The following is a 15,335-nucleotide window of genomic DNA, read 5'->3' as shown; positions in this document are numbered from 1 at the left end:
CCCTAATCCAACGGCCACGATCACATTGACGACGAAACCCTTGACCCGGTCGAGCTTCGGGTAACCCCATAATTCTCGTGACATATTCCACTGGATTCCGTTGTCGCATTAACAACCTCCTTTTCTTTCACGCTTTCACCCACTATTCCTAATTTCTGACCTTATCCCGCGATATCTACCAGGGTCAAGGGATATCCAGATAACCCCACAATAAGCCAGTCGCGTAGCTCCACGCGTTGAAAACGTCCTCCACGTCAGCATCACCACCTGGGAAAAGAGAAAAGATCTTCTAGAAAAAGTGCCTGCCCTTCTTAGGATAGTTCGCCCGTTTCAACAAAAAATATTATTAATTTGCAGCGAGATCGGATCGGAGCTCGATGAGCCCAACCGCCTACTGGTGAGCCCGAACCAAGATCCGACGGCCCAAATTCCTCAGCCTACGCCGCCGACTGACCCCACCGCCACCGCCGGAGATGGCCTCCACGGACACCGACGCCGAAGCCGACGCCGCAGCGGAGGATTGCCAGCAGCTGGACCTCTTCCCCCGCCACCCGGAGCACCTTCTCTTCCAGGACAGGGACCCCCCGGTCGCCTGCCTCCTCGATGACGACGGCGGCGACGAGGGCCCCACTCTCACCGCCCTCCTCGGCGGCGCCGCATCCACAGGAGAAGGATCGTCGCCAGCGGCATCGCGGGTGTGGGACGGCGATGGGGACGGGCTTGCCCGGAGGGCGCTCCGCGGGCGGGAGCGGTGGGTGTACTGCTGCTCCTCCGCCGCCTCGTCGTCGTCGCCGGATGAGCTGGCCAGCAGCAGCGCCGGCGTGGACCCGTGGTGCGGTGCGCCGCAGGCGCTTTCGCTTAAGCTGGATTACGAGGAGGTCCTCACCGCCTGGTCCGATCGGGGGTCCCTCTACATCGACGGCGATGGCCCGCAAGTTGTTCCTGATCTCTACCATACCACCTCCCCGGTGAGTCTATATTCTATGGCTGAAGAGAAATGAGCAGATCTGAGCCATCGGATGCGATGATGGATGGATTGATGATTTATGGCAGGTGTTGGTGGAGGTGGGGAGTACGGGATGGACGGTGCCAGAGAGCGAGCTGGAGGTAGGGAACAGGGAAGCGAGGGTGATGAGGTACAAGGAGAAGAGGCGGAGCCGGCTCTTCTCCAAGCGGATCCGCTACGAGGTGCGGAAGCTCAACGCCGAGAAGCGTCCTCGGTCGAAGGTAAAACATTTACCTATTTCCCTCCTCTCGGCTCAGTTATTGCATTGCCGAGTCCACCTTAGTATGTTACATGCCATGAACGTCGTTTAATCAGGCATGAAACATGGAATTAGCAAGAGCACTCTATCAATTTAAGACCTGTACCATGATTTTTCAGAAAAAGAAAAAAAAATTACAATCATTTGTTAGAAGCATTTGTGTGTTTGCACGTCTATACAATATTAAAAGGGACAGTATTACATTATCGCTTTTGTGCTTTCTTTTCCTTACCCCCGGAAGAAAAAAAAAAAAGAAAAAAAAAAAAGAAAAAAAAGGAGGTCATTGTTGCTGCTAATCTCAGATAGAAGCATAGGAGGTTGGTCGCCTACTGACTTTGAGCTCGGTGTTGGGCTCAGCACGATGCTCTTTGGAAAATTTGAATGAAAATTCATGTTCGTTGGAGATTCTCTGGTGGGGACCCTCTAATATATAAGTTAGCTAGAGATGAAAAATAGAAGAGAAAGAAGGAAAGGGGAGTGAAAAAAACGAGTGCTACTCATGTTGTTTCTTATCTAAGGATCTCTTTTTTATATATAGAGAGAGTAGTCGAGCATTACCTCCAAATTCAATAATAAAAATGGAGAATCTGCACTCGTCAATCCGAAGATCACGGGTCATTAGATATGGATGTTATCCATGGGCAATAGGTGCAAGGATTTAGCTCATGTGCTTGAAATTGAATGAAACTATATGATATTGCGGGAGATTCTGTCGGGTCAACTTTCTCTCTTAATTATCTGATGGTTCGTGATTAGTAACGAACTAGGATGCCATTTTGCTACAAATCCATGATTCAATAAATGCATGCTGGGTCATTAGTTATGATACAACACACGTCTGACCTTTAGTCAGTGCATATCCGATCTTGAGGTCGGTCCATAGCCGATGTCAAAATGTTGTTAGGAAGTCATTTTGATGGAAAATCTAATCGTTCGGTCATCCATCTTTCTTACAGAATTTCAACATTTGAGGAGGCCATTTGGCGTCGATGTAACTTTAGTATAGGTTATCGACAGCTATCCGAGGTAGGTGCTCGATCATCAACTAAGGTCGAGAAGGTTGAGTAGATAATTCTCCCCATAACACTTATCCCCTACTTCAAAGCTCAAAGTGATTTCAGCACCTCAAACGAAGGAAGTAGTTGGTTTTCATGTTCGATTTGACCTTACTTTCGAGCATGATCTTGGGAACGGTGCATTCGATTTTTTTTTATTTATTGGGGAGAAGGTTTTGAAGCCTCATTAATATACCACTTCGCAAATCCCTCCACAATAATGAGATGTAGATGGCCCGAAGTGTTACATCGCAATGACTTGAAATAGTAATCTATACGGTTATTTTTAGATTTGCTATGATTTGCCATATGGCAATCATTAGTAGGCTTCGAGCTGCTCCCCCATAGATCTGCCTACATGGCATGATCAAGAGATTGGTGCAGCGAAGAGTCATGCAATCTAGGACTATGATACTCACCATGTGGTAGGATCTAATATTATGGTGCTTTGATCCGAGCCATCGGTGTATAGTATAAATAGGCCCTTTCCTCCATTTCTTCTCATGTTTTCTCAATTGAATCTCTGTTGTTCCATCGTTGTTACTGTCAAAGGATGTCCTCCATTGCCTATGCCACCATCTTTTTCGACTCCACTATTCTTTTCATTTTTCAAAGCCCCCCAATTTATCATTTTTCTTTTTCTCTTTTTATTTTTCTTACTTTTTTTGTTTGGTTCTCCTTTCAGCCGCCCTTTTTATTTTCTCGTTTACTCTATTTTTGTTTATTTTCTTTGATATTCCTCCTTGTCTTCCATGGTTTTAGATGGTAGCAAGACTTGGGGCGAAACTTGTCGAGGTGGCTGAGGTCCTTAGTCACCTCCTCCCTAGGTTAGTTTGAGGGGAATCCTCAGGCCACTACCATATTGGACTTCTCATCCTGGCATTGATCCCCTAACCCCAATGCTTAGATAGTTCCATAAGTGGGTTTAGAGATTTCTTGGGCCCAGACAACGAGGAATCCACCACTACTGAGTCTGACCTGGTAGGGTTCTCCACTCTGTACTCCATTCTTTGCACTTTTTGTTTACAAGTTCCTGATCAAGATGACTAGGTCAATATGGCTCTGAAGGGGTGCATCAGTATCTACGATGAGTCTCTCTAAGCTAGCCTCTGCTTTTCCTCTTCATCCCTTTATTAGCAATGTTCTGGACTTCTACCAAGTCCTTCCTACTCAGATTACTCCAAAATTGATTTGGGTGATTGTCATCTTTATCATCCTTTATAATTTACTCAAGATTGTACAGAGGTGCTCACTTTTTAGGATACTGTTCACCTTAAAAAGATACTCCATGATAAGAGGTGGTGTTATTTTTCTCCCCAGAGAGGTTGTAAGTTCATCAAGAGGTTGCCCTCCTTAGTTTATGACTGAAAAAGTCATTTCTTTTTATTTCCTCAGATTTATCTTGGAGCTTCAGTTGGGTCTAGGATGATCTTAGGCTTTCGCTGAACAAAGATAAGGATCCTCTTTTTGAGGATGATGAGGATTATCATTCCTTGCTCGATGATGAGGTGCTATCATTACAGAATCTAGTCATCGAGTAGGCATTATACACACTAGTATTAGCCTGGCATTGCCTTGAGACACCACTGATCTACTTTGACTTGATCATTTCATTTTTTGTTTTGACGGCAACTATCACACTAATTTTTTTTATTCAATTTTTAGCACTGATGTCAATGTTGGAGTCTATCAAATCAATTTTGAAGAAGAGGTCGGGCTCCTCCAAAGGGAGGCCCTCATCAAAATAGTAGAAAAAATCGAAGCTGATGACTTCTTCCTTAGCTCCTACACTGTCGTTAGAGATCTCAAGCATGGAGCCAGTTCCGATCGATAACAAGGCCAAGGTTATTGCCACTGTGCCCTTGAGGTTGGCTCTTTTAGCCTCACTTGAATCTAGTCAAACTCTCAACCCAGCACTACCTCCCCAACGGATTCTAACTCCACCATGATTGCCATCCACTCTGATTTTTTCAGTTGTGCTGTCTTTAGCGGCAAGATCCAAAGTGGGCCCCTCATTTGGAACTGAGGGGTTCATTACTTTAGCCATGAGAGTTCAGAGTAATGACTCCGATATCCAAGACCATTAGCTCGCTTGAGAGCTGATGAAAATTATCTTGCTTCCATCCGATTGGTTGGATCGAAAATCTCATTCCTTGGACCAAGTGGTGGGCTTCAACTACACTGGTCTTCTCGAGGTAAGTATTTCTCCATTAGTTCATCTTTTTTTGTTTGGGGTCGATATTTTTGACCTAATATTTTTTTTCTTTTACCTCTGACCTATGACATTACCATCCTCAATGAGGGCTTCATCGATTTCAACCAAATGAAGCTCGTTGAAGGACAAGCTTCGAGGTTTTGAGGCTCGGACGAAGGCTATTGAGGAGACTAAAAGGGCGACTGAGGAGACATCCCGAGTCAAGTCCAGGCTCTTGTCTGCTTGGGAAAAGATCAGGGCTCTCTAGGGCCTCATTGCGATTAAGACAATGGTGATCGATGAGTATAGTCGGAAGTTTGCCAATCTTGAGAAGGAGCTCAAAATCAGTGAAGCGGCCCTTAAGATGATAAAGGAGAAAATCGAGATAGCCATAGCTTAAGCCATCATGGAGAAGTTGATAGTGGTTGCAGAGGCTAAGCTCTGAGCTATTGAGGAGTTCAGGCTTCCACTGCTTTCGAAGCCAAGGTTGTAGAGGGAACCGTTATGGCCTATGGCTTCGGCTTTGATGCTTGCAAAGCCCAGGTTACCCCCTTTTTTCGAGCATCAATATGAGCCACCTTGACCTCGAGGCTAGTGATGATGAGGCTAGGGAGGAGGGTGACTAGGTTCTCGATTTCATGCCAAAGGTCGCCATCAAGCCAACTATGGAGGGCATCCCCGAGCCTATTGCCGAGTCTATCACAGAGCCAGACACCAAGGAGGCTCCTTAGTTCTTTTTTTCACTTTCTATTTGTAGTTTGTCTTCTTTTATAAATTGATCTCTTTTTGTACTTCGAACTTTGAAGTAATGAATGATCTTACCTCATCTTCAAATGCATACTTATCTATATGTTTTACTTTTTGTTTTCCTTTCAAAGTCTTGTGGTCACTATAGACTGATGTTGAACTTATCACCTCAGGCTCACAATTGAGGTCTCGATATGTCTGACCTTGGCTTTTGGGTATTTATTTGAGTTGAAGTCATTCATTGCTATGCAGTTCAGATCAGACTCATGGTTATAGCTGACGTCTGGACCATCTCATAGTCGTCGGTCATCATATGGTTACTCTCTAGGTTGGTTCTTAGTTGACCATTGCTCTTGGGAGGTCCAAGCTGAAACTCAAATATTTTCAGTCAGTATAGCACTTTTGAGTAACTCATCCTTGACTAAATCCAAGGTATTCAGATGGGGTTGGTTTTCCCAATCTCTTTCAATCGAATTCTCCTTAGTTGCCTTTTCCATTGAGAGCTTATGAAATATGAATGAACAAAGATTTTATTGATTACAGAATTAATATAAGACTTATTGATAATATATTTTTAAATTCTCAATATTTTAGGTCTAATGAATAGGGATGCCATTAAGGTCCTCAATTCTATAAGCTTCGGTTGGATGACTTCGGAGATTCAATAGGGCCCTTCCCAATTTGGGGCCAGTTTGCCTTGCTCCATGGGTTTGGACACTTCAGCTCTTTAGAGAATGAGATCACCAGTCAGAAGATATTTGGCTTGACCTGACCATTGTAATACCGAGCTATCTGCTATTGATACGAGGTCATCCTGATTCGGATCCCTTCCCTTATTTTCTCTAGCAATCGAGTCTCGTCCAAAGTCAATCTGAATTATCTTACTCACCATAGTGTTCCATACTGGTTGTCAGTGGGCTGATCTTGACTGGGATGATGGCTTCAGCTCTAAAAGCAAGGCTAAAGAAAATTTCTCCGATCAGTATTTGAGGTATTCTTTGGTAGGCCCATAAAACACTATAGAACTCCTTGGTCTGAAGTCCCTTTGTTTGGCTAAGTCTTGCTTTCAAGCCTTACAAAATAGTATGATTAATCACTTCTACTTCTCTATGGTTGATGTGAAAATCTAAGCAAAATTTTTTGAACTTTGGATTGTCGAACTGACGTCCGTTGTTAGTAATAATGACACATGGTAACTTGAAGTGACATATGATGGACTTCTAGATGAAGTCTTATATTTTCTTCTCAGTGATTTGTGCTAATGGATCAGCCTCGATCCATTTGATGAAGTAGTCAATGGTGATGATGAAGAACTTTTTTTGCTCAAATGTTATGGGAAGGGCCCGAGGATGTCGATCCGCCACGTAGCAAATGGCTAAATGACCGTGGTCGGTACAAGCTATGTTACCGACTTACACTGGATATTGGTGTATTTTTGACAATAGTCTCATCTTCTAATGAGGTTAGCCGCATCTTGCTATAAGATCAGTCAATAATATCCTTGTCAGATTATATTATAGACCAATAATCTGCCCCCGGAGCTATCCATATGTACTTTTGTGAACTTTCTATAGTGCATAATCCACCTTGGATGGTCTAGGCATCGAAGCAGTGGTAGTGAGTATGCTTCTTGCATTATTTTTCTTTCAAGACGACGTATCAAGTAGCTTGTCATTTGACCCTTTGGGCCTTTGCAGGGTTGATCAATAGAGTTCCATTGTGAAGGTAGTCGATAAGGGGGTCAATCCAGCTCGACTTATATCCAACTTTTAAGATTGAAGGTTGCTCGTCAATGCTCGGCTTTTCTAGGTGCTTGATGAAGATCTTCTTATCGAGCTTGGGATACCCAAGATAGCAAGGTGAGACAAGGTGTTGGCTTGGGCATTCTCCGATCTCAGGATTCGTTGATCTTCTAAACTTCTGACAGTCGAGGTAAGATCCTTCAATTTCTATAGGTACCATGCCATCATCAGATCTCGGACTTCATATTCATCTTAGATATGACCAATGACCAGCTATGAGTTAGTGAAGAACTTAGAGCTTTTCTACTCCAAGCTCCTTTATGATGTTGAGGCTAGTAATCAATGCCTTGTACTCTATTGTTAGAGGCATTGAAGTTGAACCAAAGGACATACTCCATCACGACTCCCTTCAGACTTGCAAGGATAAGTCCAGCTCCACTCCCATATGAGTTCGAGGCTCTATCTATGTGTAGAATTTATTGAAGCTCATCTTCCTCGGATTTTTTTTGAGGTCAATCCTTCATCATGTATGGTGCATTCAATAAGGAAGCCAGCTAGTACCTATGCTTTCATCACCAACCGGGGTGATAGTTGATGTCAAATTCTCCAAGCTTGATCACCCACTTAGCCATGTGTTCCAAGGTATTCGATCTTTGTAAAATAGACTTTAGGGGTTGATCAATCAAGATGACCGCTATATGACTTTTATTAGTGATGAATGCCATCTTCTTCTTATTCTTGGATACCATCTGGATCTAGTTGTATCCTGAGAAGGCATCCATAAAGCTTAGTAGTCTATGGCTCGAGAAAGCATCAATGAGTTGGTCAATCTTCGGGAGTGAAAAATTATCCTTTGATCATACTTTATTGAGGTCAGTGTAGTCGATATAGATCATTCACTTGTCATTGACTTTTTTTAATTATGATAACATTAGCGAGCCACTACGAATAATGGCTTCTCAGATGAACCCTACCATGAGGAGCTTGTTTACCTCCTCGTCAACTGCTTGTCGTCGCTCCAAAATGAAGCTCCACTTTTGTTGTTGAATGAGATGATAATATTCAATCTGTGAATAATGTTGTTAGATTGTATACTTGACATGTCAAATGCTAACCAAGTGAATGCCAAATGATCTTAGATGATGGATGTTGGATGCTAAATGGTCTCAGATGTCGGATGTCAATAATGACATGATCTACATGGTTTTGCTCGGATTGTCCCTGAGCTGAATAGAGATTAGCTGCTCGATTGGCTCACCTCAGTCTTCTTTGGATTCTTTCTACTTATATTTTTCTTCAATTGGTAAAGTTTTCATTAGCTTTTTCTCCCTCATCATTGCTAAGAAGAATTGTTGGGCCAACATTTGGTCTCCTAAGATTTCTTTGACATCATTTCACATCGCGAATCTTATTAGAAAGTGGTACATTGTCATAATCGCCCGTAGTGCATTTAGGCCGGATTGTCCTAAAATGATATTGTAAGCCGAGGGCATCGGAACCATAAGAAACATGAGTTGGATGGTTGCTTACTGAGGTTCTTGTCCTACCATCACTGGCAAGATGATCTCTCCCTTAATTATGATGGAATTTCTAGAGAATCCAACCAGAGGTGTGTTTACTTTCTTTAATCGGTTAGAGGGTAGCTTCATTTTTTAGAAAGCATCATAAATAAAACATCTATCAAGCTTCCATTATCAATTAGAATTTATTTTATATCATAATTTACTATCGTCATTGACACAATGATAGCATCATCACGAGGAGCTTGTATTCTTTAAAGATCATTATCGAAAAAAAGAAAACATCATAAAATAAAACATCTATCGAGCTTCTATTATCAATCAAGATTCATTTTATATCATGATTTGTTATTCTCATTGACATGATGACAATATCATCATAAGGAGCTTGTACTCTCCAAAGATCATCATTGGAAAAAGAAATTACATCTCCTATGCACTGCCTCTTTTGTGGTCGATTATCAACTCAACTTTTGCTTCATTTTAGCTGGCAAGCTTGGTGATCATGTTGATGACGCCAGCCATAAGTTGATTGCTATTGTTCTCCTTTTTAGACTGATGCTAAGCTAGATCTTCAGATGTCTAGTACTCCCTTTATCAGACGTCCTTGCCAAGGTACCCACCTGAATCAGGGCCTTGATCTCATCTTTATGTTGAAAGTAATCCTTGGTGTCCTAGCCGTGATCACGATAGAAATGACAGTACTTTCTTTTTCTTCTCCTCGTAGATGGGATGTTCATCAATCGGGGCGACAAAGATACTCCTGATTCTCAATCTCTATTAGAATCTGGGTTCGAGGAGTGGACAGAGGGGTGTAAGTATCGAACCGTCAAGGCAGGCTCCTCAATCTCTGGTTCTTCTATTAGCAAGAGGACTTGCCTTCATTCCAAGCTCCATGGGGCTCCTCTCGAGCTCACTTCTTATTCGTGGCCCTACCTTCCTCAGCCTATCGTTGTATGACTACTGCCTCCATAGCTTGTGCATACTTTCGAGCTCGCATGAAGAGATCGACATAATCTTTCCAAAAATTTTTATCGAAGGAGAAAATGAGATGGATATTCTGAAGTCCCCGCTTGAGGGTTGACATCGCAACCAACTTACTAAGGTTTTGAACTTCAAGCATGGCCACATTAAAATGAGCCACATAATCATGCAGTAACTCCCCTTCCTTCTATTGGATTGAGAAGAGGCTATCTAAGTTCACTGACTATGACCAATTGCTATCAAAGCCCGCAACGAACTGCTTTGCGAATCGATCAAATGAGTGAATGATCCCCAATTAGAGAATAGAGTACCATGCCTGCACCGACTTTTTGAGCATGGGCATCGAAGCCCCCTTGGAGTATCATGAGGGCTTTATAGCCCTTGGGTGGTTGAACAGATCTAGAGAGGCATCATATGGCTCCATCTATAGTATTTTAAAGCGAGATAGAATTGGCTCCTCCAATATCCTCTGAGAGAAATGATGGAAGAGTTGAAGTCGAGATCATTATCTTATTTCTGGCTCCCCTCTTGGAATACTTCTAGCCATCACTTGATTTTCCAAACCATCCACTTGTGATCATCCTTGCACCGAGAACCATCGGGCCGAGGGAATAGACTGGAGTCAAATCTCTTCATAAGGACTCTAAGGTTTGCCGACATTGATCCCCTCTCTTGGAACTCCATCGGCAAGAAGAAGATCGATGAGTGGTTGGCTCAAAATGGTGTGCTCGATGTGGGACTCATCTCGGGCTCTTGGGATGGGACTGGCGGCTATGCTATGATGGAGTTGCTTGATGAGCCGATTCTTGCTATCATTGCCTCTCCACTGTTTGTTGAAGCTGTTGTATGGAGATGGTCAATGCATAGACTTGTTGAACCAGGGCTTCAAACTACTATAAGTCCACTGCTACCATGGGCTGCATTAGACCTACCTTCAATGGCTGCGCATTCAATTGGATCTACTGAGATGATTGATGGTGGGAAGCAAGAGAAGTACTCTGTACTCTCGTTCTCACTATTTCTCCTCCCTTCAAAATTAGATAGAGAATACATTTTCTCTAGTATTAATTTGCTGCTGCTGATCTCTAAGTAGAAGTAGAGGAGGTCTATCGCCTATCGGTCTGGAGCTCGATGTTGGGCTGAGGATGAAGCTCCTTAGAAACTTGAAACAAAAGTCCATGCTCGCCGAAGATTCTCCAATAAAGGACCCTCCGATTAGGGACCTGAAACAAAAGTTCATAGCCGATGTCAGGAAGTCATCTTAACGGGATGATCTGGTCGTTCATTATTTTATCTTCCTCACATAATTCCAACATCTAAGGAGGCTCTTTTGCATCAATATAACTTCAGTATAGATTGGTGGTGGCTAGTCCGAGGTGGGTGCTCGGTCATCACCCAATGTCCGAGAGGTCGGGTAGGTAATTCTCCCCATAACAATTATTTTTACCTTTGGTGAAAAACTATGAACAATTATACTCCACTTGATCACTCGATTAGAATCTCTAAAAGCCCCATAGGAAATATAAGACTAGTTTGATTCACAAGAAGTAAAGGAGGGGAAATACGGTCCATAGAAAGTAGAAAAAACCCCTCCTATTTAAGTAGAATTTTCAATAGAGAGAAATTAAAAAAAATATATTCCCATAAAAATATAATTTCTATATTTCATTAGAAAGAAAAACCAATATAAGATATGAGTTTTTGGAATTACTATGGGATGGAAATTGGAGCCTTTTTTTTTTTTGAAAATATCTTTTAAGCTATTAAAAGATCTATGACTATAATGAACATTCTCTCCATCATAACACCTCAAACTCTCCACCACAATCTAGGGCCAAAAATATATTGAACTATTATAATTTTTTTATTCACAAACAATAATAATGGATAGAATATGATAAGATTTTTTCTTATATTAAAGATATGATAGATATTTTATCTAATTTTCATAAAAAAATAGATGCTTAACCAAATACAAATCATTCTAAAATAAGTCACTTTCTCATGATCAACTAAACATGCCAAAACTATTTTCTTAGGCATTATATTTTAAGAATCAAATTTTGTAAAAATAAAAATTTTAGAGAAGAAAATTCTTCTTACGAACCAAACGAGTCTTCACCAAACTAATCCAAATTAGGTAAGCATCCAATCCTGATCCACTAGTGTTGGATTAGATTTCCACACTCCCACCCAGCTGTCTCCTTCCTCTTTCACAGTCGTCTCTAATTTGCTCCCTCACCTCTGTCCTGAATAAAATGGCTTTTCTCCCCTGTATAATTTAGGCTGGGATCAGCTCCACCTGTGAAATAGATTATAAAAAAAAAATCATTTACTTTGATTTTAGTTAGATTTCAGGAAATCTATTGGATCCATGACTGTATGCAAAGAAGCGAATGAGCATCAAAGTTTTGGCATATATTTTAAAATCTAGCAAACAGTAAATTGAAACAATCTCTCTCTCTCTCTCTCTCTCTCTCTCTCTCTCTCTCTCTCTCTATATATATATATATATATATATATATATATATATATATATCTGTCATTTGTCAGCTTACAACAAGGCAAGCAATTTTCATATCTAATATATGAGGGGAAGTACCTTACTTCTTCCTTGCTTTTCCTCAAAAATTTTCATATCAGAGAAATTCTTGCTAAGGACTGAAAACATTAATCATCTTTTGCTCCATTACCGCTTTGGTAGACATACCTGGAGGAACATCACCTCTACTCCCAAACAACAATCCAACTACTCTCGAACCAAGAAATAAAAGCCACAAAGCTCCCAAAATCCATGGCAGCATGGGACCAAGTGATCGCCGCAGTTTGCTAGGCCATTTGAATAAAGAGAAAACGGTTGTGAAATCTTATTTCATGACCACTGTTGATGAGTTTATACTCATGTAGCTTTCATTCATCCAACTTGCAAAAAAAAAAAAAAAAAGAAAACAGAAAAATATTCATATAGCAAGTTAGCAATGCCCATGGTATTCTCACCATGCCTTAAATCTCATCAAGAGCAGGTTTATTGTTCTTCACCAGAAGACTGTCTCAACAGTCCACCCTTGGGTCTCGTTTGTTGTGCTTTCTTTTTTCAACTCTCTCTTGTCTTCACTCCTCTCCCCTTTTGGAATCCTTGCTGCACTTCTTGAAGGATCTTAATGAAGTAGATGGGGACCATGTCCTTTTTCTGAAAAAAGGAATATAAAGTAAGACTACGGTATGCTTGTTGCCTCATCAACATTTTGTTTACATTGTCTTTCTCAAAATTTGAGAGTTCCAATTAAATTAATTTATGTCATTGAATAATGTAAGAACGAACATTGAGGGTTATGATAACTATAAAATTTTGTACATAGGCAGAACTCTAAGAAAACCAGGAACATAAGATGAATTACTTAAACAAATATTCGAAAGTTTGTAAATGGGGATGTTTTGTTTAAACAGATATGCCAAGACAATATAGAGCATAGCAAAATTTCATAAAATTTATATAAATGCTTAAAAAAATATAACATGGCATTATGCCATGTTTGTCTCAAGAAAGTCAAAAGTAAATATCAAAATGTAGTTGTTACAAGATTTATGTGATATATATGCAATTCTAGTACCTACTATTTTATCATTCCACCATTGTTATGTCTAATTACATGCCCTTAATTAAATTATATCAATTATTTAAAATACATATACTAGCTCCTACTTTCGAGTGGATCATCTTTTGAAACCAAAAAGACATTTGACCCTAAATAACCCAAGACCTAGTTGGACACGGAATAAGAGGTAGGATAAGACACTTATCATGCCTTATCCTCAGGATAAATGCCACACAAGCTCAAGAAAGGTCTTTCTAGCTAATCCTTGGCACTTCGGCCAAACTGTGTTTATCCCATCTTTTGTCACATCTATATTATGAAATGTCCAAATAACCATTCATCAGCTAAAAGTGACGAAATATCTTTTTTGAGAGAAAAGAAAGAGGCCTATCCATGCTATCATTATCTAGGTATATACTACCTAAGTTTTGAACTCAGGATCTCTAATTAGCAGGTAGAGGGGTATGACCACTGGGACAAACTGCAGTTCATAAGAAGGTACTTTATCTTTTAACCCCACAGTGATCATTGTTATGTCAGTCGTACCATTGTACAACATGATCATGAAATTGTGATATCCAAACAAAAACAAGGAGTTATTTAATCATATCCTAGAATTTATGCTTCCCATCAAGGATAGCTATAACTTAACCCCAAACTGCCTATCTTGGTTCAAGCTAGGCCTTTGCCCTAGTAAGAATGTTGTTGCTTTGCTTCCTTGGCAGCACACTTCAGTATTACTGTGTTTGGCAAACTAGCCATATGATATCTTTTGATGAGGCCTATATACACCTTTATAGCATAGAACCTGGCTTCTAAGGTTTGAGTAGGTGCTGAAGGATTCATTTTTATCCCCATAGTTGTCCAAGGATGATAACGTTATGAAAACCAACTTGCACATCTACTTGGGACAAGCCCTTCGGAGATGGGTGCCAACCAGCTGAACTAACAATTGTCGGCAATACTCACAAGCTTCTGAGTCTTCATGGTCAGCTACTTAGATTTTTGTAGTAACTATGTATATTATAAAAGGAAAACTAGCTCTAAATTTTGACCCTACAATACATTGCATTCTCACAATGCAGTCCCCCCAAATAGAAAATGCTTCAGCCAATTTTGAGTTGGGGATTGGCAGCTAGTTTGAGTCTCCCCACTTCTAAATCTTCTCTTCATTGACAGCAACATAAAAAGATGCTACCAACGTTTACCTCTTATTTTTAAGCATCATTATGCCCAAGACTGTTATTGGCATATACTTTAGTTATTTTCGTGAAATTGTAGCAGAAGAAACTATCCTTCATAAGATTATGATTTTCAAGGAACTAAATGTCTTTTATTGCATGGGAACAGACCTGACTTAAACCAGGTGGTGGGATATCTGGTTTCATGGTAAAGTTGATCTTAAATTCTAATTTGTTGTCTCAAAGATTCCAAGAAAAATTAGACTCTTCTACAGACATAAAGTGAAGTTCAACTTCCATCTTTAATGACATTACTAGTCGTTTAATGTTATCACATGATTGATTTGTCACTGATTGTCAGAAAAAATATAAGAAAAACATCTTTTATTTTATTTTACTTCTTTGAAAAAATGAAATCTGATTATCCCCTGAAAATTTTGTGCAGGGTCGATTTGTAAGGAGGAAAGATGTGGAATAAGGATACTTCTCGGTCAACATGAGGATAAAGGACAGACAAGGTCAACTAGTTAGGTTTCACCTTCTTGTGGATTACTTTTAAAACCAAGTACTTTGTTGTATGGCATGTTACAGATGTTAAACTATAATGAAATGTAATATACAAACTGGAAGAGATAAGTCAAGAAGCTTTTCTTCGCACACAGTCTCTGGGTAATGAAACATCGTTATATAGGGAAATCATGAAGCAATGACAAAAAAGGAAAAAGAAGCCAAAAAAAAAGGCACTCAACATTTAAAGCTCTAACTAGCAAGCACGATTATGGTTACACTGTCATTCTATTAAACAAAAATGTCGGGGTTCTGAAGTCAACAAATATTGCTTGAATAATCACAAATTCCCTTTTTTTGTTGTTCAAAATTGGTTTTAGATACCAAGTTTATAATGTTCCTCTTTTGATATTAAATAAATAGATAATGGTATTTTAACTTCTTCGATCATAGAAGAATTTGAGTTAAGCCCATCTTTTTGAACATTTTGAGATGCGTAAAAATGATTCCTGAGCATTGTATATTTGACAACAGATATACTGGT

The 15,335-nt window shown here is 40.3% G+C and overlaps 1 protein-coding gene across 1 annotated transcript; it reads left to right on the top strand.

The window, feature by feature from the left end:
- Nucleotides 1-311: 311 nt before the first annotated feature.
- Nucleotides 312-14,941, top strand: LOC105057575 (uncharacterized). The gene is made up of 3 exons (XM_010940219.4): nucleotides 312-968; nucleotides 1,054-1,227; nucleotides 14,730-14,941. Exons 1-3 carry the CDS (start codon nucleotides 474-476, stop codon nucleotides 14,760-14,762), a joined length of 702 nt encoding a protein of 233 aa, XP_010938521.1. The 5' UTR covers nucleotides 312-473; the 3' UTR covers nucleotides 14,763-14,941.
- Nucleotides 14,942-15,335: the final 394 nt, after the last annotated feature.

This window comes from Elaeis guineensis, chromosome 14 (assembly GCF_000442705.2).
Source record: "Elaeis guineensis isolate ETL-2024a chromosome 14, EG11, whole genome shotgun sequence".
In the NCBI taxonomy this organism is placed as follows: Eukaryota; Viridiplantae; Streptophyta; class Magnoliopsida; order Arecales; family Arecaceae; genus Elaeis; species Elaeis guineensis.
Note: the sequence above shows the minus strand (reverse complement) of the source record. Positions and strands in the feature narration are given on the sequence as shown.

Coding starts and splice junctions, on each gene's coding strand:
- LOC105057575 (XM_010940219.4), top strand. CDS start 474: ATGGCCTCCACGGACACCGACGCCGAAGCCGACGCCGCAGCGGAGGAT. Junction 969..1,053: donor TCTACCATACCACCTCCCCG/GTGAGTCTATAT, acceptor GATTTATGGCAG/GTGTTGGTGGAGGTGGGGAG. Junction 1,228..14,729: donor AGAAGCGTCCTCGGTCGAAG/GTAAAACATTTA, acceptor AATTTTGTGCAG/GGTCGATTTGTAAGGAGGAA.